This window comes from Podarcis filfolensis, assembly GCF_964270895.1.
Source record: "Podarcis filfolensis genome assembly, chromosome: 2".
NCBI classification, from domain to species: domain Eukaryota; kingdom Metazoa; phylum Chordata; class Lepidosauria; order Squamata; family Lacertidae; genus Podarcis; species Podarcis filfolensis.
This window is the reverse complement of record NC_139605.1, coordinates 123894088-123918837: the sequence shown is the minus strand read 5'-3', so window position 1 is coordinate 123918837 and position 24750 is coordinate 123894088. Positions and strand designations below refer to the sequence as shown.

At 44.0% G+C, this 24750-nt stretch overlaps 1 protein-coding gene and 1 long non-coding RNA gene across 4 annotated transcripts in view; one reads left to right on the top strand and one right to left on the bottom strand.

Moving 5' to 3' along the window:
• The window catches only part of OLFM2 (olfactomedin 2), a 216170-nt gene that overhangs the window by 85791 nt on the left and 105629 nt on the right, over positions 1–24750 (bottom strand). For all 3 annotated transcript variants that reach the window (XM_083599780.1, XM_083599778.1, XM_083599779.1), the window contains exon 2: positions 278–427. In XM_083599780.1, coding sequence (XP_083455906.1) covers positions 278–427 — 150 coding nt within the window. The remainder of the gene's footprint in view (positions 1–277; positions 428–24750) is intronic.
• Positions 15659–24330, top strand: LOC310756154. Its single transcript, XR_014544728.1, has 3 exons — positions 15659–15894; positions 16490–17287; positions 23992–24330. It is a non-coding gene; the product is annotated as an uncharacterized lncRNA (long non-coding RNA).

Below are 24750 nucleotides of genomic sequence, written 5' to 3'. Positions count from 1 at the left end.
TTGCAGTTTTGTTTTCCATCTTTTAATTTTCACCTGTTGTTATAATTTTTTGTTTTAAATTCTGTTTAAATATCTGTTTTTAATACATTATAGAATGAATTTTTTAAAAACTTTACCAAAAAATTAAGGGAATGGGACAGAAAAGACTGATGAATGAACACCTGCAAAAGTGACATGCTGCAGAAACAGTTGGATCTACTCCTCCATCCCAATTAGCATCTGCAATAGGTCTAGAGCAGTCCCCACCAGCACCCCAAATTAAAAATACATCACTTACTTTTTCCATCAGCTGCCGTAGTTGTCGGCTGCGCAGGTCCCTGGAGCATGTGCCCTGGACAGGGATGACAGCTGTGCACAGACATTTGCCATCGGGGGCCTGAGCGGAAGTGTAGACCTGCCAGCCTTCATCGGGGCTCTGGAAGAGAGTCTGCAAAGAGAAAGAAGCATAGAGCACTCAGCAACATGGTCAGGGCTTCTGGCCTTGCTCCTGATCCCAATACCTGCAGATAGAGGAGACACCAGTATATTTGCACTACACATTGAAACCAGTTTCAGAATTACAGGAAGTCCTCACAGCAAGCACTACTGGATTCTCTTGCAGGGGCGGGCAGACAGTCAAACCCAACTGAAAGGGGTTTTAAAGAGGTGTTGTATTTGTGCTGAAGATCTTCATGGGAGAACAAAGGCTCAAAATCCTGGAAATTGCTTTGAGTTTCATTTGTGGGCGGGGAACACAAATCTAATAAATAAACAAATAGGCTTTTCAGCAGGCATAGGAGTTTAGTGCAAATGAGGCAGAGAAAGAAAGGCAAGATGTCATGTGCCTAGGTAAGTTCTCTTGCCCCAAGTTGAGATCTCATCCAAACAAGGGGTATTCTGGTTTACTACATGTACACTCTTTGACTTGGGTCATATCTATATATGCAGCAGAATAATGTGGGGCTGAGAGATTTGTTTCTCGCTTGCTCTCTTTGCAAAGAATGAGGAAGATTAAAAAATGTGCCTTTTCTTGAAGTAGTACACTTCATTCTACCATCCTATCCTGCTCCAGGAGTGTATCTCGCTCCACAGTGTCAAAAGGGTCTTACATAGGAAACCCCACAGTAAGCCCTTGTCACCATCTCAGATTGGGCTGTCACATAGGGAACACAATGGAAGAAAGGGAGACTTGGAGCAGTCCTCTGCACACGTGCATGCACACACACACAAACACACACACTGCTCATCCAAGAAGTCAATCACCATTTTTCAAACCATTTCACAGGGGTCGTTCTGAGGATGAAAACTTTATATTTCCATGAATGCTACCTTGATCTCTTTGAAGGTAATTCAGGATACGAATGCAATTAATTAATTAGACAACAATATACAATAATTATTAATTATTCCTGAATAGTGTAGTAAATTAATAATACAGTATATAGTAGTATAATTCACTAGGTGTGACCATCAGAAATTATGTTAATTTGCTTACAAACAACCTGGAGGGACACAGCTGAGAATAAGAAAGGTTTTATCTATTGATTAGGAAATGTAAAGAAATACACTACACATAGCCTCCACCCCAAGCTTGAAACCAGCCTCCCCCAACTTAGTGTCCTACAGATGTTGCTGGGACTCTAACTCCCTCCACCCCTGAAAATTTGGCCATGGAGACCATGGGGCTGAAGGCATCTTAAGAGTGAAAGCTCTAGAAAAAAGCCTGAGAAATAGAGGCAGGGCTTATCCTGCTTCTTCGGAGTTCCCATGAAAAAGAAGCCACCAGAGAGACTGGAGATGCCAAGTTCTGCCAACACAACAGTCTGTGGAAAAGATTTGCTGCTTGTCTCTCCTCATCTTCCCCAGCCTGACTCCCGCCCGCACGGCATCTCTGTAAATATTTGCTGGCTTTTTGAAGAGTTAGCATTGGCTGTTGTCATTGTGTGCATGCACAGACACACTTCCCCACAAAACTTGCAGAACTGTGAGATGCAGGCAAGTCTGGGAGATCTTTAATACAAAATAAAAAGCAGACAGTTATCAAATTATGCTAATGTGCTGCTTACAGTTAAACAAGAATACATCATGATTCTTAGGGGTGTACAGTTTCCCCCTCTATTTTGTAAGTCCATTTGTTTCCATTATTAAAAACTTCACTCATTTCATTATTCAGCCATTAAAAGCACATTTGTTTCAGCATTTATTTGTTCATGTTCAGTTCCATTTCCCCCTTTCTTTGTTGTTATTGTTTTATGTGGCAGCAGCAGTAATGCTTACAGTGGTACCTCAGGTTAAGTACTTAATTCATTCCGGAGTTCCGTTCTTAACCTGAAACTGTTCTTAACCTGAGGCACCACTTTAGCTAATGGGGCCTCCGGCTGCCACTGCGCTGTCGGAGCATGATTTCGGTTCTCATCCTGAAGCAAAGTTCTTAACCCGAGGTACTATTTCTGGGTTAGCGGAGTCTGTAACCTGAAGCGTATGTAACCTGAAGCGTATGTAACCCGAGGTACCACTGTATTTTGGTGGCTCCCTCCCTCCCATAAGCCACTGTCTTCTTTTCCCAGAATGCCACAGATATTAAGAACATAAAAAGAGCCCTGCTGGATCAGGCCCATCGAGTCCAGCATCCTGTCCTCACAGTGGCCAGCCAGATGCTTGTGGGAAGCCCACAACGGAGGGCAAGAGCAGTCTCCCCACTTGTGATTCTTCAGCAACTGGCATTCAGAGGCAGACGGCCTCAGACCAGGGAAGTGGGATACAGCCAGCATAGCTACTGGTCACTGATAGACTTATTGACCATGAATTTGTCCAACCTGTTTTTGAAGTTATCCAAGTTTTGGATAGGTATGATTGCATGAGTGATTTCCATCGTTGACTAGGCATTGTGGGGCAAACTACTTCCCTCTATCTCTCCTGGGTCTTCCAACAGTCAGCCTCATTGGATGGCTCTTAGGAGAGAGAGAGAGAGAGAGAGAGAGAGAGAGAGAGAGAGAGAGGATACTATCCAGTTTCTCCACACTTTTCTGTTGCTCTGGGGCATTCTGGCGGAAAAAGTGGCACTTGCCGCTAAAAAATGGCTGCTCTCACTGGGGGACACCATTCTCTTCCCAGGGAATGGTCTAAAATGACACACAGAGGAAACACGATTGCTGACTTGACATTATGTCTCACAGTCAAGGATTGTCATTTGTTTTGCTCCCAACCAGCCACTATCTGTAGCCAAAGTTTCTTCTTGGCTTACTGATCATGGTTTGTTAGTGTGAATGGAACCATCATCCTGGGTTCAGATGCAATGCTGGTTTGAGCAAAACAGCCCTGACAGGTGTGCTCACAGTCGTGACAGATGTTGAGCTCTCAAATTTCAGCAGCGCCCTGTGCAATGCTAAAATTTTACGTCCCCCACCTCTCATGCTCCATTGCTATAGCATTGCTTTAACACCCCCTGCAGTGTGTGCCCAGTGCAGCCACACCAGTTGTGCTACCCTAAAACCGTCTCTGCTCATGGTAAAGTCTTCCCTGTGGCTTGCTGTGGCATGGAGATGGGTGAGTGAAGAGATGCCCTGCTGTGGTTGAAATACAACCCCAGGTTTCCAGCCACTGCTGAAATCAGCTGATCAGAATCAAGCATTGTTTCTTATCTGCCCCCTTCTTCCCTGCTTTTCATTTCTTGGTCACATGGGAGTGTGACAGAACACTGGGAACTCTTGTATGTAGCTAGATCCTGGAAACATAGGTTATTGTCTGCTTGTTTGACTAAGACAAGGAGGAAAAACTCTCTGGCCCAGTGCCTCTTGATCATTAAAGTGCTGTCTCTGTGTCCAAATGCTTTAGGGCTCTGGGACCATAACCCTGGGGTTATAGGCCACAAGAGCAGACCTGTCACACTGACTCCATCCCAAGTCTGCACTGCCTGCCCTCCTTCCCTCTTTCCCACGATGCCACCTCCCTCTTCCCAACTCACACAAACGCAATGTGTTTCTAAAATTCACTTGATTCCTTTCTTTCCCCAACTAAATATGGAACGGCAAATGCTATTTTTAGTCCCCGCTTGCCCTGGGACATGCCGAACGCACGTAATGAGTTGTGGCGTGACCTATTCTGTCCTTTCCTGTTATGTCACGAAGCTTCATCACCCATTTGGCTGTCTTCTCTCTTCCCCCGCCCCATCCCATTTCAGTTTCTTAAAGAGGCGCCTGCTAAGAAATTGGAGGGAAAGGCTGCAAGAGAGAAAGGAAGCCCCACAGAGCACCATTCCCAGGCAAACAAGCCACAGCCAGATAGTCTGTACTCTTTCAGAGTCCATCAGTCCCTCCTTTCCACCAACCACATCATGCAAGAAAATTGAGAAAGCCTCTTGGGAAACAGAGCAGAAGGAGCAGCCCTTAACAGAGTGGAGGGTGGACAGAGAATGCAAACTAGGTCAGACCCGTGTTAGCCAGCCTCACGCTCTCTCCTTCTGGATGGGCACAGCAACCCGCCCATAATTTACATTCAGCACATTAGAGATCATCAGCGAGTGATACCATGCCAAGTCTTCCTATGACTTCTCAGTAGATCAGCCAAATTTGAGTGATACCAAAATGCCAGCTGAAGAGTTTGTGCCTCTCCCCCCCCCCACCTAAAGCAAGTAGCTAGTCCTCCTGGGTGCAGTGGGGTCCTCAGGGCAGGACTCTGCGGCAGGAATCCAGGACCCTGCTTAGCGGAATGAGCAGGAGGGCCCCCAAATGCCGCAAGGCTTAAAGTAAGCGAAATAATTACTCAGTACTATCAAAAGCGGAAGCGGGTGAAGCATAAGACCATTAAGTCCAGATATAAAATCACCTACTGTAACTGGGCCACTGCATGATAGCAGAAACAGCACTCCAAAATGTGTGGGCAGAGATGGTAGAGCTGTACAAGAAAAGTGTAGAGAGGATGAGCAGCAGATTTATTTATTTTTTAAACCCCAAACAAAACACCTCATGCTAACCTGAAGCCCGGACCATGATTGCCTGAAAATATTAAACTTGCCCTGAATTGCTTTCTAGAATATAGGCAGGTAAATCTTCCAAGAGATTGTGTAATAGGTAGCAAAGAATTAAAACTCTATATGTCAAATGGGTGATATCTTCTCAAAGGATAAGAAAACAAGAGGGTTTGAACAAACAAAATCAATATTAGAAACTGCAGTACTACAAAATAACAAAAAAGCACTGTCTAAGGTCTATGAGTATTTATTAGAATGGCACACAAAAGATGAAGAAATCAAAAGTGTTATGATTAAGTGGGCAATAGATGTAGGCCACAACATTGAGTATGAAAAGTGGATAAAATTATGGAATACCGGCCTAAAATTTACAGCATGTGCATTGTTAAAAGAAAATCTGTTAAAAATGACGTACAGATGGTACCTCACGCCAATTAAATTGTCAAAGATGTATAAAACAGGAAATAAAAATTGTTGGAAGTGTGGGGTGAAAGAAGGCAGTTTCTTCCACATGTGGTGGACTTGTAATGAAAACGTATTGGGAAAATATATATAATGAATTAAAGAAGATTTTAAAGTATACGTTTTTGAAAAAAACAGAGTCATTCCTGTTGGGAATGGTGGGAGAAGACATTGACAAGAATGACCAGAAACTGTTCTTATACACAACAACGGCGGCGAGGTTATTGCTGGCTCAGGTATGGAAACAGCAAAAATTGCCTACAATAGAAGAATGGCAGTACAAGGTTATGGAGTACGCAGAAATAGCCAAATTAACAGCAAAAATTCGACATCAGGGGAATGAAACATATCAAAAAGAATGGGGAAAATTTATGTTATATATAGAGAAGATGATGTGAAATAGGGAAACCAGTAGAATTAAAATAATATCTCATAACGGGAAAATACAAGAAATTTACTGCATAATAATATCAAAATGAATTAAAAATGTATATTAGGATTATTATTGAACAATATTTGTAAATGAATATGGACAGACAGCAAGAATTTGTATATATAGAAAGATTTATTTGTTTACGGACATTTAATAGAAAAAATGAAGAAGAACAATCTTGTGGAAAATGGACAAAGATAATATGAAAAGTCAAAGAGGACACAAGAAAGCCAGAAGAAAGAAGGAGGGAAGTCAGCTTGGGAGAGCAAGAACAAATGTGAAATATAATGTATGTGTATGTACAGTATGTAACTAAAAATTCAATAAAGATCATCTGGGAAAAAAGAAAAAATTAAAACTCTATATGTACTTTGTGTACGAACTTAGTCAGTGAGTGGGTAAAGGTCTGTGATATTTTCCAGTTGCTGCACCTCAACCAGTCTCCCAAAAACCTGGTCCAAATGTGAGGTCTGGTTGTGGGATGAGGCACACCCTCTGACCCCTCTTCTTCTTGTCCCCAAGCTGGATGCCTGCAGAACGTGACGTGAAGGCTGGCAACATCAACCCTGCCATTGGGAATCCCTTGCAAGACGACAGCAGTGCCTGGACACAGTCTGCTCCTGCACCTGGAGCAGTGACCAGAAAAGATAGGACTGCTGGGAGGAGCACAGAGAGAAGAAACGTTCTGGTGCATCAGCATCAGCACAGCTGGACACCTTCATCCACCCCAGCTGCAACAAAACATGCCTCTCCCGTATCAGTCTCTACAGACACAGCAGGTGCCTTAACCCTCCAACAGTTTGACATCACCCCCAAAGGCACACTCTTCTACTGTCTCTGAGACAGTTACATTTTTATGTTTAGAGATGGATGGGTTTCCTTTATAGGGTTTTCTTTTTAAAGGAGGTAGAATTGTAACAAAACAAAATGAGTAGATGCTCCAATCCCCCCCCCCATTTGTGGGTCTATGTTTGTAGAGCTACATTTTAAAAACTTAGAACTTTAAATAACAGCCTGGAACTTAAGATTACAGTGAAAGTTTTTTCTTGCTTTAATAAATATTTCATAAGTGTGAAAATAAGAAATTCCACTTTGAGCCTTAGAAAGGCATACTTCTTTATTTATTCTTTTGGTTTGGGCATAGAAAATAAATTGTTTACTGGGGGGGAAAGCAAACAAACTTGAGAGTGGCTGTTAATGTATTGTTTGCTGTAGGGGTATTGTTGTGGGTTGGGTGAATAATAGGTTTTAAGTAGTTGTGGTTCTTTTTGCAAAGGCAGGTTTTTCTTTCTCCTTTCACCTGTGCTTCTGTATTTGTGAAGATAAAAGTAAAATCAAAAGCACTGAATTGAGAATACGTTACACCCTTTAAATTGCACCCACCCACCCATCAAAGCAGCTTATAACAGTTGAGGCTCTTCTGCATCTTCATTCCCACCAATACCTTCCTACGGACTCAGTCATGCTGCCTGCAGGATTATCCCAAGACGTGTGTTTTTCTTGCTTTTGCTACATGCTCTTTCATTTCCCTGTGCAAACACTCATTATTACAGGGGAGGGGGGGATACATGAAGGTGGCCATTGTCCCAAAGGGTGCCTGTAGGTGTCTGGTGATCCTTCCCTGACTGCTTGAGGCAGATCCAGCCTATATGGAATGCATTGCTGGCTGCTGCCGTAATGGCAGCAAAGGCTAGAGCGCAGTCCAAAGGAGGCTGTTTCAGGGGCAAATGACTGGCAAGGAAATGGTTAATCACCCACTGACCATCCTCCCCCCCCCCAGTCCTCCCAGGCCCCTTGGCAGCAGGGAAGGGGGCCATTAGGGCAGCGGAGGCTGGTCCATTGGGACAAATACAACACTGTCCCACCACCCACCCTCAGGCTGCCCTCCAGGTCTTCCTCAGGTCGCAGAACTCACCAAGGAAGTGGGTGCAGGAATGTACCCAGTGCGTTCCCCTTAAAAATGTTTAGGGGTACTCTCATTTTCCTACTCATATTGAAATACTGCCCCTCAATGAGGCTAAACTTAGATTCACAAAATGTTTAGGGGTATGCATCCCCCTGCGTCCCCCCGGAAAAAACACTGGACGTACCTAAGGATTGGGCAGGTTGGCCCCTGCTGAGGCACATAGAGACCTACAAGCTCAGCTAACTAGCCAGGCTAGAGGCCTTGTGCCGTATCTTGTGCTAGGAGCAGCTTTACTCCCAAGGTTGTAAACACATTCCTAAGCATCTGCATATGAAAGGAGACATGCCTTGCTGTTCTGAGATGTACCTTCAAATGTCCTAACCCCTCAGGTAGAAAGGAATGCAAAGAGATCAGGTGCAGGGTGGGGGGAGGCTTAGAGAGAGTTCTTTGTTCGCTTGCTCAATGAATAGGTAATGAAGGAAAGACCATACATGGTATAATTAGTTTTGTGTTGTAACTTTAGATTGAAGGAAGTTTATGCATGTGTATTCCTTTGATAGCAGCTATGCATACTAGGAAGGCCCCACCCTTCTGGGGCTTTGCTCAGCTTTTGGAGAGTGATCCCACTGAGCCATTATTGCTAGCAATAAGCACCCTTGGTTTTCTCACCGCCATGTGAAGATTTCCTTCAGCCTCAAACGTTGATTTTTGCTACACTGCCAAGGGTGTAGGCCCAGAAGGGTGCAAATATTCGCACCTCTCCACTCTGGCTTGGAGTGGCTAGGAGCCTGTCCACCCATCTGCACACTCCCTGGGTGTGCGGTCAACATCTGCTGCTCTGGGTGGCCAAAATCTGCTTGTTGGACATATGTGTGTGTGTTTGCTGAAACAGTTCTTTGACAAGGGCGCAAGGGAGCCTAGGTATGCCTCTGGGTGGATGGGGACAAAATTCAAATTCCTAGTGGCTCCACCTGGCTCTGGCTCCACCTACTGTTGGCCTCCATGCCACTCTGATGGTCTGCCCTGTCCTGGCTATGCTTTCTGTCACTCCTCATTTTCTCCTTACCCCAAACTTTTCTATTGCAGCCTGTCTAGCTGTACCTTTGTCCCTAAGTAGTTGTCACACAGGCAATCCATGGCAGACTTTCCCAAAGTAACGTTCTTGTTGTAGTTGCAGAGAAGGTGGGTTTGGAGGAGTCATACACACACCAGATCTGAATCCTCACTTCTCAAGGCTGCCTTAAGAAGACAAAAATTACTCCCAGAGATTCAATTGCATCACATAAATCTCCTGAGCACAGACGGCATTGTCTCCCTTGGACTGGTTCAGGCATGCAGGGACAACATCCAATCCATCATTGTATGAACCATCTTCACCGTAAAACAACTTTGATACAGGAAATAGGGAACATAGAAAGCTGCCTTCTGTGGAGCCCCTGGTCCCTCCGGCTCAGGACTGCTGATGCCTGACGTGGGGGAATCTTGTTCAGCCCAAGGGCCACAGTCCCTCCTGGGCAACCTCCCAGAGGCCACATGCCACTGCTTTGTGGGGCCAGAGGCAAAAGTGGGCAGACCAGGGAATGCAAATGTACCCTTTGTCCAGTAGACTCGTCTCTACACACACTCACAGAGACCTCTCTATCCTATCCTCCTCCCTCCTCTCCTCACTGCATGTTTAATTGGGGTTTAAAGCCCTCATTAAACATGGGGCAGTTCTGTTTGGGGCCAGATATGGATCGGCCCCATAATGATCCAAGCTGGCTTGTGGTTGCCATATCAGCCCCTAGATCAGGGGGGCCTACCCCTAGGCACAAGGGGTTCACACCCACCCACCCCTCACATTTTAAAGTCATAGTGGAGGGGGTTGGGCTGGCTAGCTCCATCCACCGCTGGTATTTGGCAACCAATGGTTGCCCAACCTCTACTCCATGCTGGCAAAATGCATTGCGAGAAAATATTAATTTTTGGAATTCTACGACAGCCAAAACCATTGCAGCCCTTTTCTCTATGAAAAAAAAAATGCTGCAAACAAGACCATACTTTTTTTTCCTTTTTTAAAAAAACCCCAGTCCATTTATTTTCACATATGCTAATGCCAAATGTTGATTTTGCTGCAGGAGCACGGACACTCGGCAGAAGGGACGTTTGTCAAAAGCTGGCAGTGTGTTCTCGCTGTTCTCCCAGGCACGTCGGCGGAGGCAGGAAATATTGCCTTTGTTGTGAAAGCTCTCCCCTGCCCGCTCCCCCTCCCTGGCCAGACTCTCTTTTGACACCACAAGATGTGCAGATTCCATCCCTTGCTTTTCAGAGCTTGGAGCTTATCAATTATGGAGGATGTGGCAAAAATGCCTACATTCCTTGGAAAGGAAACAGCAAGGTCTGGGAATCTGGGATGGTGTCATAGCTGGAGTATTACTTTTACCAGGGAGAGCCAGGTTCAAATCCCAACTTGCCCAGGAAGCTTATTTTGTTGCCCCCGGCACATCAGTCACCACTTCTCAGCACAGCCAAATTTGATGTGAGGATTGGGAGCTACACCTCCATATGCGCTACTTTGAGATCCTTGGTGAGCTAAAAGTTGTGGGGTGGACTGGATAACCTGCAGGGGACCTTCTCATCCAGTGATTCAACAACGGGGCCTAGACAGCCCCAGCCAGCACAGCCAATGGTCACAGGTGATTTGTGAGTTGTAGTCCCGCAACATCTGGAGGGTGCCAGGTTGGGAAGGCTGGCTTAGGCCGCACCTTTGCCTAAGCTCAGCCTGTTTACCTGTAAGCAAACCCAAGTATAAAAAGGAAAAACAACTGCCAAGAAATATCCAGGGCTCTGTTTCCAAATGGAAACAAAATCTGGGTGAGCGCTGCACCCCAGGAACATCTCACTGGTCACAGAATAGAGGAGACCTGCAACAACATAACTACATGAGAGAGCACAGTCTGCAATGGAAGGGGACGCCCTAGTCTCTTTCAGTGGAACTGTTTGTGGGATAGCTGAAATACAAGCAGCAGTTCATTTCTTAAAAATCCTTTCGACTGTGTTGAGAACATGACACACATTACATGAAACTTAGCATGCAGAATATCACACTGCTTGGGGAATTCATGAAATGTAAATATTTGCAAGATTGAGGGCAGGATCTGGTCTGTGCCCTGTGCAGGGCAGCATAGATACCAGGTACCAGCGCAACTCAGTGACACAGTGGCCTTGTACCATCTCTGCTGAGAGGCATCATGACTCTGAACACCAGTTGAAACAAATTACAGGGGGACAAATGTAAGGTTCTGCACTTAGGTAGGAAGAACCAGATGCACAAATATAAGGCGGGGGACACCTCGCTTACTAGCAGTACATGTGAAAAGGATATAGGGGTCTTGGTGAACCAAAAGCTTAAAATGTGTCAACAGTGTGATACAGCAGCAAAAAATGTCAATGCTATTTTTTATATAATATTTTTTATTAATTTTAACATATAAATTATAATACATACCACAAAACTTCACCACTTATACAATCTTTGTTTGGACTTCCATCAGCACCTCTGATGATCCACCGTTTTAACTACTTCTTGTGCATTTCTTAAATTCATATTGCCTTTAATTATCATAACTAACCATCCTCCCCTTTATCCATTTTTGCAATAGTTCCAATAATTCCCCTCACAAAACTTCTTGTAAACCTACAAACATAGTCTGAGCATCACATTTGCTTTTCAAATAGTCTGTAAATTTACACCAGTCTTCTGTGAATTTCTGGTCCCTCAGATTTCGAATCCTTCCTGTTAGTTTATCTAGTTCTGCATAGTCCATTAATTTCATCCTCCAAAATGTCAATGCTATTCTAAGCTGGATCAAGTAGTAGTCCTGTTGTATTCTGCCTTGATCAGATCACACCTGGAGTACTGCATCCAATTCTGGGCACCACAATTTTAGACGGATGATGTTGACAAGCTGGAACATGTACAGAAGAGGGGAACCAAGATGTTCAAAGGTATGGAAAGCAAGCCTGATAAGGAAGAGTTGAAGGAGCTGGGTATGTTTATCCTGGACAGGAGGAGACTGAGAGGAGTTATGATAGCTATCTTCCAATATCTCAAAGGCTGTCCCATGGAAGAGTGAATAAGCTTAATTTTTTTCTTGCTCTGGAGGGTAGGATTGAAACCAATGGTTTCAAGTTACAAAAAAAGGAGATTCTGACTAAACATCAGGAAGAACTTTCTGACAGTAAGAGCTGTTAGACAGTGACATAGTCTCCCAGGGGAGGTTGTAGATTCTCCTTTGGAGGTTTGTAAGCAGAGGTCAGATGGGCACCCGTCATGGATGCTTTAGCTGAGATTCCTGCATCGCAGGGGGTCGGTCTAGATGACCCCTGGGTCCCTTCCAAGTCTAAAATTCTTTGAATCTGTGATTCCTCTGGTTGGCCCCTGTGGGAACAGGATGCTGGACAAGATAGATCCATGCTCTTATGACAGTAACATGGGACACGAAGGAAGGGTGCTGAGGGGGAAAGAATAATCTTTTTGGTTTTTTACTCCGGCCAGAGGAGGAGGTCAATGTTCACATGTGCTGAATGACGAAGCCAATCTAGAAGCACCTTCACTGCATTAAATCATCGATGAGGAACCCCAACCCTCCAAGTTCCTCTCCCTGGTCCTTGGAACTATTCCCAGGCCAAACCCCACCCTGGCCATGCGTCACACCCTGAGAGTTTTTGCCCTGGCTGCAATGTCTCCTTGGGCAGCTCCTCATTGCCTGCATGGGTGAGAGAGAGATTTGTGTGAGTGTGTCCAGAAACGAGCCTCCTGTACAAAGGTCATTTACATCCATTGCTCCATCCCCTTTTGCCTCTGACCCCGCCCACCACTGTCATGTGGCCCTTGGAAGGTTGCCCAGAAGAGAATGCAGCCTCCAAAGCTGGACAAGTTTGCCCACCTCTGGATTACGACTAACACATTCTTTACCCCTCCAGGATAAAAGCTCTGGGAAAATCAACCTGTTTCAGTAAATTTGCAACAAAGATCAGTGTAAATCAAGGTGATTAGCTGTCACTCTCTCTCCAGGATGCTGCTGAGAAACCTCTAGCCATACATCACCCTTATTTGATGTGAATTGGCCGTCCTAGCTCTTAACAGCATGCACAATGGAGCCAGTTCAGACATTCAGCTGTTGCTTACCTCCCAAGGTAATTAAATGAGAAGGCAGAAACCCGAGGCAAGAGAGTGGACTATGTATTCATTCCAACTGCAGGTAAGCAGATTGCCACTATAAAAAAAAATCCCTGAAAGTAAATAGCAAGCACAGTCCAGCAATCTCCTTGCTCTGCTGGTTTTCTGCTTGCAGGGAGGTTTCTGTGTTTGCTTGCTCAATAATATGTGGCAGCTGAATGGACAGTCCATTCTACCACTTCAGGTCTCTTGCAACTCATTGTGCTACATGTGGCGACCAGGCCCAAATATGGAGTGATCGAGTGATGTATAATCAAAGTGAGGCATCTAATCTGTACAAGGAAAGAGTTCCAAATGGCCACTTTCATCTGTTGTAACAGTTACTGGAATTAATGTTATATATTTTATTGTGGGCACCCAAGTACATAGGCACTTGCTGGCTCATCAGAATTTCCTTCTGGTGTGGAAGAATTGAAAACATTTTCTTTCCACCCCTGCAAAATGGCATATAGTCAAATTCCCAAATCAGATTTCTCTCTGTGTGTGTAGAATCCTGTACATGCGAAAGTCACAAAGAACAAACACTGGCTTATCTATAATCATTGCTTCTAACACACACAGAGGGAGGGGGGGGGGCTCTGATGATTCCAGCTTGGCTCTGAAGTATAAGGGCAAAAATCTCTTGGAAGGCAAATTCCTTTGCTAGTAAAACATAGTTGCTTTCAAAAGGTGCAAGCCCTCAAATTTCCCTTGTGGCATTTTTTTAATGCTTTTGTAGGAGAAGGTAGCAGTTTCATACACTCAAATCTTTTCTGGCACATATACCACAAATGGCCTGAGGGCAACCGGTTATGAGCAAAGAAAAACTTTGAATCAAACTCCCAATCGCTTCTCCCCCCCCCCACTTTCTCTCCACTGTTTTACATTAATAATATTGATAAGCTACACAAATCACATTCTCAGAAGTGTCAACTACAAATGATTCAGGACAGAACTTCATATGAAGCAGGCATGCCCAGGTTTTCAGGGCTAACAAGGGGTTGGGAGGCAGCTGCAGGGAAGACTGGCAGCAGGGAGGGGTGATTTACTCTTCCCATACTTTCCTACAAGCTACCCCTTACCCCCCAAAAAAATCTCTGTTAGGTTCACAAGACTAGAAATAGAACCCCAGAAACAAGGAATTGGGGTGGGAAACAGACAAGGAGGGCATTCAACAAGGGGAAATTTTAGGGTACAGAGTGGATTAAGAGCCCACCCCACCCCACCGCCCCACTGACTGATGCCTCCTCCACGCTACATTTATGCCAGAATGAGGAAGTACGTTTACATAATATGTGCAGTTCTGCACTGAAGTTCACGTGCAATTGTGGCTGTCAAGTGATAAGCTACTTTGGTTGATCAATTATCTTAAAAATTTAAAACTGCACAATATCAGCACAAGCTGCTTATTCAGGTCCTGGGAGGAACTGCAAGATTAGTTAGCTGCTGAATTATCAAAAGTTAACCACTCATTACTAGTAAGCTAATTTAAGAAAGAAAGAAGTTTTTCTTTACAGTGGTACCTCTGGTTACATACTTAATTCAGTCCGGAGGTCCGTTCTTAACCTGAAACTGTTCTTAACCTGAAGCACCACTTTAGCTAATGGGGCCTCCTGCTGCTGCTGCGCCGCTGGAGCACGATTTCTGTTCTCAACCTGAAGCAAAGTTCTTAACCTGAAGCACTATTTCTGGGTTAGCAGAGTCTGTATCCTGAAGCGTATGTAACCCAAGGTACCCCTGTATTGCAGTAACACACCAGAAGCAAAATAGCCTTAACAAACATGATAAATTGTGCCCTATTCAGTAACGCATCAAAACCAAAAGAGCCTTAACAACAATTGTGCCCTGTGCCCTGAACCAAACTAGTCACCACCAATATCACCACCATCAAATAAATAAAGCCGGGTAAATAATACACCAGAACCAAAACAGTCACAGCCACCGCCACAGGGTGTCTTTAACTTGCAGCCATGCTGTTTAAACTTTGCCATCACCAATCAATCAGTCCAAGGATACAATCATACATGGTTAGCTATCCTGTGAAATCCCATCGATTTCAGTATCACAGACAACTCTGAGGTAAGGTAAGCTGCAGCAGCGATACGCCCAGCATAGGTTGCTCCTTTCTGGACCCCCTTCCGCAACCCACAAACCAGCAATTTGTGCCATTTCCCTCAGCCTTGACATGGAAGATGCAGCCAGTAGATGGAGAAACCTTGGAGTTGGCATGGCCTGTCAAAAGCCAGCTAAGTTATAACAAGAAAAGTGCTGGCATGAGATTGGCAACTGGAGAGAGAAAGGCAGGAGATCAAGGAGCTGTGTTTATCCTAATTTCCATCACCATATGCTTCTCTGGAACAATTTCAAATGCCAAAAGGAATCTATGAGGGATGGAGTAGTGGGGAATAGGATACTTTTATAGGCTACCAGCTGCTTACATTATTGTGTCAACCATAAATCCACACTCCTCATGTCAACAGTGTCATGGAAACAGTGTGTGCATTTCAGAATCGGTGGTATGGCGAGAAGAGCATTGTGAAAGACTGGTCCAATCTTCAGCCTCCACATTCAGAAGGAATGTCACCTATGAGGAAGGCTGGGCAGCAGCCATTCAAACTGGAGGCTACGCCATGGCAACCCAGCTCTAGCTCCACCCCCATATACTGTGATGTCATGTTAGTGTGTCATTGAGGTAGCACATGCTGAGGATGGGTGGGGCTTGCTTAGGCACAACTCTGCCCCATGAGATGTGGTGCAGTGGCTTCTCCATCCAAAGGCCCTGGGCAGGATCTAACCATGACAAGAGAATTTCCCCACCCTGATAGGTCCACTCAATACTTCTGAATTTCTAGTATCAACACTCTTTCACCCTTGAGGAAAGCACAGCTCAGTAGTAGAGCACACATACATATATATGCAAAAGGTTCAACCCCTGGCATCTCCAGGTAAAAAACATCATGGAAAGCCCCCTTCCGCTAGGAGAACAGGACAGCCACTGCCAGTCAATACATGCGGTGTAGTGGTTAGTGTGTTGGGCAAGAACCTGGGGTACCTGAGTTCAAATCCCCACTTGGCCATGAAGCGCACTGAGTAATCTTGGGCCACTCACCGTCTCTCAGCCTAACCTACCTCACAGGATTGTTGTGAGTATAGGAATGGGCAGCGGGAGAACTATGGACACCACCTTGAATTCATTGGTAGGATAATAATGTAATAAAAAAAATAAAAATAATAGCATTGGGGTGGCAACTGTGAGAATAGTACTAGATGGGCCACAGTTACAAGGGACGTATCAGCAGGCTGGATGGGCCTTTAGCTTTGCAGGAGTACATAAAATCTTTGAGGGGAATCTAATAGGCAAACCCCAAAATGGACCAATGAGCACTGAGCATGCCCAGTGGCCATGCAATGCTGTCTGGCTATTGGGAAGGGGAATTTGAAACTAGTGGGTGGGAAATGGAATGGAGTGCCTGGGATTCTGAACAGGAGCACTCAATGTTGCAACATTTTGTTGTCGATCCCTTCTCTTTTCCAATGCAGGGCTATGTTAAAGAAGAGCAAAAGGCACTGATTGAACTTTCCCTCCCACTGTGTAGCAGAACTTCGCTTTCCCCAAAGCAAGAAGCACTGGCTCAGATCATCCAACGATTCTTTCTTTGTACCTCATCAAAACCTAAGACGAGTGAGATCACAACTTCAATGCAACCAGAGTCCTGTTCTCTTCATTCCCAACAACAGTCAAGGAACTCACATGAAACCCCCCTTTGGTGTCTGGGTTGTCTCTTCAGAATTGCTGGACATCGTACTTCAGCCAGCACAAAGTGGACTGTAGTCAATGAGAGCTTATAATCACAGGAGAGAGGGGGAGAAATAGAGGAATACACAGTGGGGCTGTGCTATCCACTGAGCACTTCTTTAGTTTACAAGCATTTTAATTCTGTTCACACATTTCCAAGATGGTTGTTGTTTTTCCTAACATTTCTATGCAACCTCTCCTCCATCCTGGAAGGCAAAGTGTCATTCATGTGCTTCCTGTGCAGTCACCCATCTAGAAACGGATCAGACCTAAACCGCCTTAGCTTCAGTAAGGTGGTAGTCACTTATGCCTTCTGGCCAAAGCCTGGGGAATATGCATTGGTGGATGCTGATTGCTTAAAGTGAAAGCATTGATTTTCCGGATTCTGCACTTGCTCACAGCCTACCGCCTCCCAGTCAGCCTGACTCCAGGCTTCTCTGTTCTTTCGCTCCCCCAGCTTCCAAGGTGCTCTTTCCAGCCACCTGTCTCCCCACAACTGGTGCCCTGACCTGATCTGGATACATCCTGTCTCTGGAGCCTGGGTAAAGTTAGCCCTTTGGAAAGTAATCCATATGTACAAAATACGGATGGGGAACAGGGAGCGGGGTCCTGCCAGTGGACCCACTACTGACACCTTGTGCATCACAGACCCTGCCCACCTCAAAGCATGAATGTTGAGCAGGATGTTTGCAGGAGCACTGACTTGCATTCAGCTCCATGTGATTGGGATCTTGCCATGTAGCTCTCCAGACTACATGGAGCACATGTGAATGTTCAGCTGGATGTGCATAGACTATGGGGAGGCAGCAGGCTCAGTGGCTAGGTGTGGGCCCAGTGGCACAGCTCTGCTGTTTTTCTGAAAGTGGTTATTTGAACCCATTCAAATTAACATCTCCCTTCCCATACAAGAATCAGCAGTGTTTTACAGCATCCTGTTACTGATGCCACTCCCTGGACAAATGAAGTGCTTCTGAAACATCAGAGCATCTCAATCAGCAGCAGAATATGGGGAGAGAGAGCAGTCAGGCCTTTGAAAGCAGACAGACATTTTTCAGATCATCTCATAGATAAGAGAGTCTGCTGATTAAGATTCTATCAAGTGTGTCTTCTCCCAGCATGGATCTTATTGGATATGTGGAAGCTCCTTTGTTTGTTTTCAGCCCCATTTCTGAGACCATGAGAAGGTTGCATACTCTGAAAGAAGTCAGCGGTGTCAGACCTTGCCATACCCTACCCAGTTATGCAGAGGTAGAAGGGAGACAGGCTAAAGCCGGATCTGAATGGCCAAAATATTGGGAAATATTGGAACAAGAAGGAGACAAATTGAAATTGCAGAGTTTTGAGAAATTAAAAGATAAAGTGCGAGATTGGCTGCATTATTATCAAATAAGAGAGGCCTATAATTTGGACAAAAAAATTGGCTTTCAGGTGGAAAAATCAAAATTGGAAACAGAACTGTTAGATCCCAAAACTAAGATACTTTCAAGAATGTATAACTTGCTGTTAAAATGGAATACGCAGGATGAAACGGTTAAATCTGCAATGATTAAATGGGCACAGGACATCGGTCATAACATCATGTTTGCTGACTGGGAACAGTTGTGGACCACAGGTATGAAATTTACGGCATGTAATGCCTTAAGAGAGAATATTATGAAAATGATATACAGGTGGTACATGACCCCAGTCAAGCTTGCAAAAATATATCATTTGCCCGATAATAAATGTTGGAAATGTAAAGAAACTGAAGGTACATTCTTTCACCTTTGGTGGACGTGCCCAAGAATTAAGGCTTTCTGGGAAATGATTTATAATGAAATGAAAAAGGTATTTAAATATACCTTCCTGAAGAAACCAGAGGCCTTCCTTCTGGGCATTGTCGGCCAATTGGTGCCAAAGAAGGACAGAACTTTCTTTATGTATGCAACAACAGCAGCAAGAATACTTATTGCGAAGTATTGGAAGACACAAGATCTACCCACCCTGGAAGAGTGGCAGATGAAGATGATGGACTATATGGAATTGGCGGAAATGACTGGCAGAATCCGAGACTTGGGAGAAGAGGTGGTGGAGGAAGACTGGAAGAAATTTAAAGACTATCTTCAGAAATATTGTAAAATTAATGAATGTTAAAATTATGTTCGGATTGGCAATAAGTGGTATTCAGCAACAAAAGTTAATAAGAACATGCAAAAATGAATTGATAAATGGAGGGAAATATAGAGTTATAATATGTTATGATATAGAGTTAAGATAAATGAAAGAGGGTAAGGATTTGCTGAATTGATTATGTAAATGGGAATGCAAAAAGGGGAGGTGTGAGGAGGTCAAGGAAACAAGCAAATGAGCTTAAAAATATCAAAAAATGGATTTGTTTTTTGTATTTTTCTCTTTTTTCTTTTTTATGTATTTTTGAATTTTTTATTTTTCTTGGTTTTTCTTTTATTCTGTGAACCTTTGTTTTTGTAAAACTCTAATAAATATCTTATAATAAATAAATAAATAAATAAAGCCGGATCTGTGCTGGTTGACGCATGGTAACATTAAGGTCTCTAGGGTGCCAATGCATTCCTGATGCAACCATTCAGAGCGCCATGAGACTGAGATGCTTCCCTGCACCCGCACCCCCAAGCTGACCAGAATGCCTCCCCCCTCCTGCACTGGAGATGGCAGTGATGAAGGACCTGCCCAGGTTGGGAGGGACAGAGGCTGCAATTATGTCTTCAGGAGGAGCCCTGAGTCTTTAAATGTGTCACTGATTGGGACCCAATTAATTTGGATGACCAGCGCTTGTCCTATAAACACTTATTTTGTTTTTTAATTAAGCGCTTCCAAGTTCCAAGGAACTTCCACCTATCCATCAGTAGAGCTTTTTGCCCTGGTCAAGCAAGGGACCCCTACAGGCATATCCAACTGTTGATGAGGAACACAAGACTCTTTTAGTCTCCCACTGAACTGTGGCTGCAGCTCACCTCCTGCAGTGAAGCGTGACCAGAGCTGGATCCAGGCCATGGACTTTATTTTGCTGTAGAATTAGACAGGATCCTTGGGTCTGTCACATCCCTTCCCAGAGAACCCTCTGTTGCGAGAAAGTCTAGCTAGATGGAGCACATGTCTGATTTAGCCCGACAATGTCTACTGTGTTTCCCATGCAAAATTCATAGCCAGGAATGGGCCAATTATGTTCCCACTGAGTCCCATTGGGCTGCATTGCCTTTTGGTTGGTTTCCTTCAGCATGGAAAATCGAGAGGGATGTGTGTGTGTGTGTGAGAGAGAGAGCTATTCCACCTTTTTGACATTCACCCACTGATTTATTCACCCCATATGCTGGTGCTTCTCCACCGAAGTGCTTAGCATTTCCATGGGTAATTCGTAATTATTAATTATGAAAACCAAGAGCAGAGTCATCCGTTGCATACAGCCAGGCAAAGATAAACGACCTGATCTCTTCTTATAAGGCCAGGGCGAGATGTTGTTTTTGCAGAGACTGGCTTTAACTTCATGTTTCGCTTTGGAGGGAAAAGGGGATTTATTGGACACACTGCTGGATAATACAGTCTGAATGCAGCTGCACAATGAATCTTAAATTAAATGGGGAGTGGAAAGCGAGGTGGGCCTGAGAACAAGGCGACACAACATGTATTATGGCAGAACAGAGTGCCCTATAGCAAAATTGCTCTTCTGAAAATCACAATTTATTATTTAGTGGCTACACTTGTATCCAGCTCTTCTTCCAGAAGAACACACAACAGCTTACATATGGTAATAGCCTGGGCTGCCATCTATTCCCAAATGCAAACGGTTACTATTCCAAAACAAAGCAGCAGCCCTACAAGGAAAGAATGATGAAACAGATTCAAACCACTCAAAACAGAATTAAATCAGGACAGGACAAAGCAAATCTCCACTCAAATAGCCAATGTCAATCCTGAAACCAAGTGGCTAATAACTATTCATTTACAGGCCCTTGGATGTGGTTCTGCAAGATTTTTAATGATTATTACTAGGGGCTGCTGCCCCTGGTCACCCCACTCACTAACTCCACCTACCCACAGAACCCTTTGTCAACTGCTCTGAAACCACAGCTGACCCCCCACTCTCTTAGCCCCTTTCAGATCACACCTCCCTCCCCCCTGCAGCTCACCTCTCTCCCCACTCTTTCTTAAAGGAGGGGAGGTGCTTCACAGAGTAACACCTCCCCACCTCCCTAACACCTCTCTGTTGAGCCCTTGTCCAATCACACCCCAAAGACCCAACCCAAAGAGATCATGGCCTTTGGTACCACCCCTGTCAGCAGCACAGCCCCCATCCCTCGTATCCACGCAGCCCCCAGCACCAGGGCAAGAGGTGCTGGTTTGGGTCGTGTCCTGAACTCCTGGGGACTGGCAATTTGGCAACAAGGTGGGGGTGACAGGTACATAAGGATGGGGGGTTTAAGGAATATGAGGGAACGGGGGTTGGCATGGGGCCGGCAAGTGGGTTTGGTGGGGTGTAGGCAGTTTGGCAGGCAATGCAGCAGCCCCTAGTTTTTTGTGGGGGGAGGAGGTGTCTCACATCTTAAAGGTTTTGAGTTCCGCTGGATTTTGCCCATCAATCTGAGATGTTACAAGATTCAATAGCTTATAAAGACCCCAAATAGATTTGGCACTTGCATTTGTAGGAAATCTATAAAACTTTATATTCTGCCACAATTCCATTTCAATGCTCCTTCAGATCTCAGCTCAGCCACCACTGCACTGGGTGTTCAGCACTTCCATCCGGGTTGTGCTCTGCAATAGTGACAGAATCAAAATGGGGGGGAGAAGCCAGAGGCAGAGAAAATGTGAACTGAAAAAGACAAGGCAGAGACCGAGCAACAGAAAGGAAGAAAAATGAAGTAAATTGCTCTCCTTCAGCCTTGACTTCCCATCTATAAAATGGGAATAATAGATTGCTTTCCTTATATGGCAAATATGAGTTTGAATTACATAAGAAATTTAAATGTGTTTTCAAACTGCTGTAGAGGTAGCCAATAGTCAGTTCCACTTAAATTTTGCTTTTGAAGGTGGATATCTATGATTTAATTTAGAAGTATCTGCATAACAAACCAATGTATTAGTTGGGCAGCTGTGCTTGTTCAGGGCACACAACTCCCTAATTCAGGATGGAAATCTTATTTTAAAGAACACTGGGTTCACCTGTACTTTAAATGGATTCTCAGCCCTGCAGAAAGAGCCATGATTACTCTATAAGCCCAATTAAGGATGTTATTAAACCTGTTACCACTGCACATTAAAGTCATATTAAGAATGCAGAGATATTAAGGTTGGGTGCCTTGTATGAATGAAGTCATTCCATCTACACTGCTGAAAATCATTAGGTGAGGGAATTCCCTCCAGTTCATGCTAGATCACTTTACATTCTGAATGGGTACAGAGTGTGCCAAGTCATTTCAACTGCACATTAACAGAGGGCTTGGGTGCCAGTGAGCATTATTGAATTAAGTCTTTTAATCCTGCAGCAGGAACAAGGAGAGTGGTGGTGGTGAGAATCTAATTAGGAATAAGATACCTTTAAAAAAAATGTGGGTTGTTGATTACTTGATAGAATTTTGCACATCAGTATCATAGAATCATAGAATCATAGAGTTGGAAGAGACCACAAGGGCCACCGAGTCCAACCCCCTGCCAAGCAGGAAACACCATCAGAGCACTCCTGACATATGGTTGTCAAGCCTCTGCTTAAAGACCTCCAAAGAAGGAGACTTCACCACACTCCTTGGCAGCAAATTCCACTGTCGAACAGCTCTTACTGTCAGGAAGTTCTTCCTAATGTTTAGGTGGAATCTTCTTTCTTGTAGTTTGGATCCATTGCTCCGTGTCCGCTTCTCTGGAGCAGCAGAAAACAACCTTTCTCCCTCCTCTATGTGACATCCTTTTATATATTTGAACATGGCTATCATATCACCCCTTAACCTCCTCTTCTCCAGGCTAAACTCCCTTAGCCGTTCCTCATAAGGCATCGTTTCCAGGCCTTTGACCATTTTGGTTGCCCTCCTCTGGACACGTTCCAGTTTGTCAGTGTCCCTCTTGAACTGTGGTGCCCAGAACTGGACACAGTACTCCAGGTGAGGTCTGACCAGAGCAGAATACAGTGGCACTATTACTTCCCTTGATCTAGATGCTATACTCCTATTGATGCAGCCCAGAATTGCATTGGCTTTTTTAGCTGCCACGTCACACTGTTGGCTCATGTCAAGTTTGTGGTCAACCAAGACTCCTAGATCTTTTTCACATGTACTGCTCTCAAGCCAGGTGTCACCCATCTTGTATTTGTGCCTCTCATTTTTTCTGACTGAGTGATGTATTTGCATCGTTAACACTGGAAGCTTATAAACCTGTACCTGTTGGGTTAAACCCAGGAACAGATTTATCAGGAGATTCTGGGCAAGTTGAATAATTACAGAACCACATTTCAGGACCTTTTCACTCCACAGCTGTTAAGAGCTGTCAACCCCTAAAAGCAGAATGGGGAAACCTATGTGCCAAGTGCTTTGAACATGCCTATTTACTCAGCTTTGCAAACCACAAGACACAGTGTGATATTTAAGCATTTGCCTGGTAGCCACCATGTGCAATAAGGATTTGCATGCAGGTGAGTGAGTGGGCTAGAGTACTCTATCCCTCCTCCCTGCCCAGTATAGAAACTTAGCTGGCTGCTAGAGGATGGAATACCCATCCTCAGAACCAGTGTTAAAAACTGAGATATGAAGGCTAGGCACTAAATGGCACCCCAGTTATGGGTGCAGCAACAGAATGCCTAGGTGCACATTTTTATAACAAGAATACAAAGCTGAAAGTGAATGAAATGCAGGAAAAATATTATGCTGATTCCAGGACTTTTACCCATAAAATATTATGTTCATTCCAGAAATTGTGGAAAAAGGGAATCAAATTTACAGCTTGTAATGTATTAAGAGAAAAATTGATGAAAATGATGTACAGATGGTATTTAACACCAGTGAAGTTAGCAAAAATGTATCATACTCATGATAATAAATGCTGGAAATGTAGAGAAAAAGAAGGAACCGTTTACCACATGTGGTGGACGTTCTCCAAGGTACAAGACTTCTGAGAAAGGATTTGTAATGAATTGAAAAAAGTGTTGAAAAACACATTTAGTAAAAAACCAGTAGCCTTTTTACTTGGTATAGTGGGGGATGAAATCCCCAAAAAGGATGTTACTTTTTTCTGTATGCCACAACAGCTGTGAGAATATTGTTAGCGAAGAATTGGAAGAAACAAGATTTACCAACTGTCGAAGAATGGCAGATGAAGATGATGGACTATATAGAACTTGCCAAACTGACCGGGAGACTCCGAGACCAGAGAAAAGAGACGGTGGAAGAAGACTGGAAGAAGTTTAAGAAATATTTGAAAAAATATGTTAATATTTAAACCTTAGAATAGCTTTGGAAGTGGATATAGGCTGTAGGGTTCGAAGTAGAAGATAGGGTATTTTAAAATAGTATTATTTGTAAGTGATAAAATGTGAAGTTATTTTAAGTATGATTTTTAAAAAGATGGTTAGAAATTATGATATATGTAAGCTGCTAAAGATGAAGTAAAATGAATATCAGACTTGAGGAAGCCAACTAACAATGTTTAGAAAAATAAAGATATGACAAGAATTTGTTCGTATTGTTTGTCTTTTCTGTTTATGTTTTTTATTTGTGTTATAAAATGAATAATTTTTTTTGGGAAAAAATGTTTATTTTCCACATGAACATAACTCCCATCAGCCCCAGCCAAGGGATATTGGGAGTTATCATAGAATTGTAGAATTGGAAGGGACCCCAAGGGTTATCTAATCTGACCCTCTGCAAAGCAGGAATCTCAGCTAAAGCATCCATGACAGATGGCCACTCAACCTATGCTTAAAAACCTCCAAGGAACGAGAATCTAAAACCTACCAAGGGAGACTGTTCCACTGCCAAACAGCTCTTACTTCCTGATGTTTAGTAGG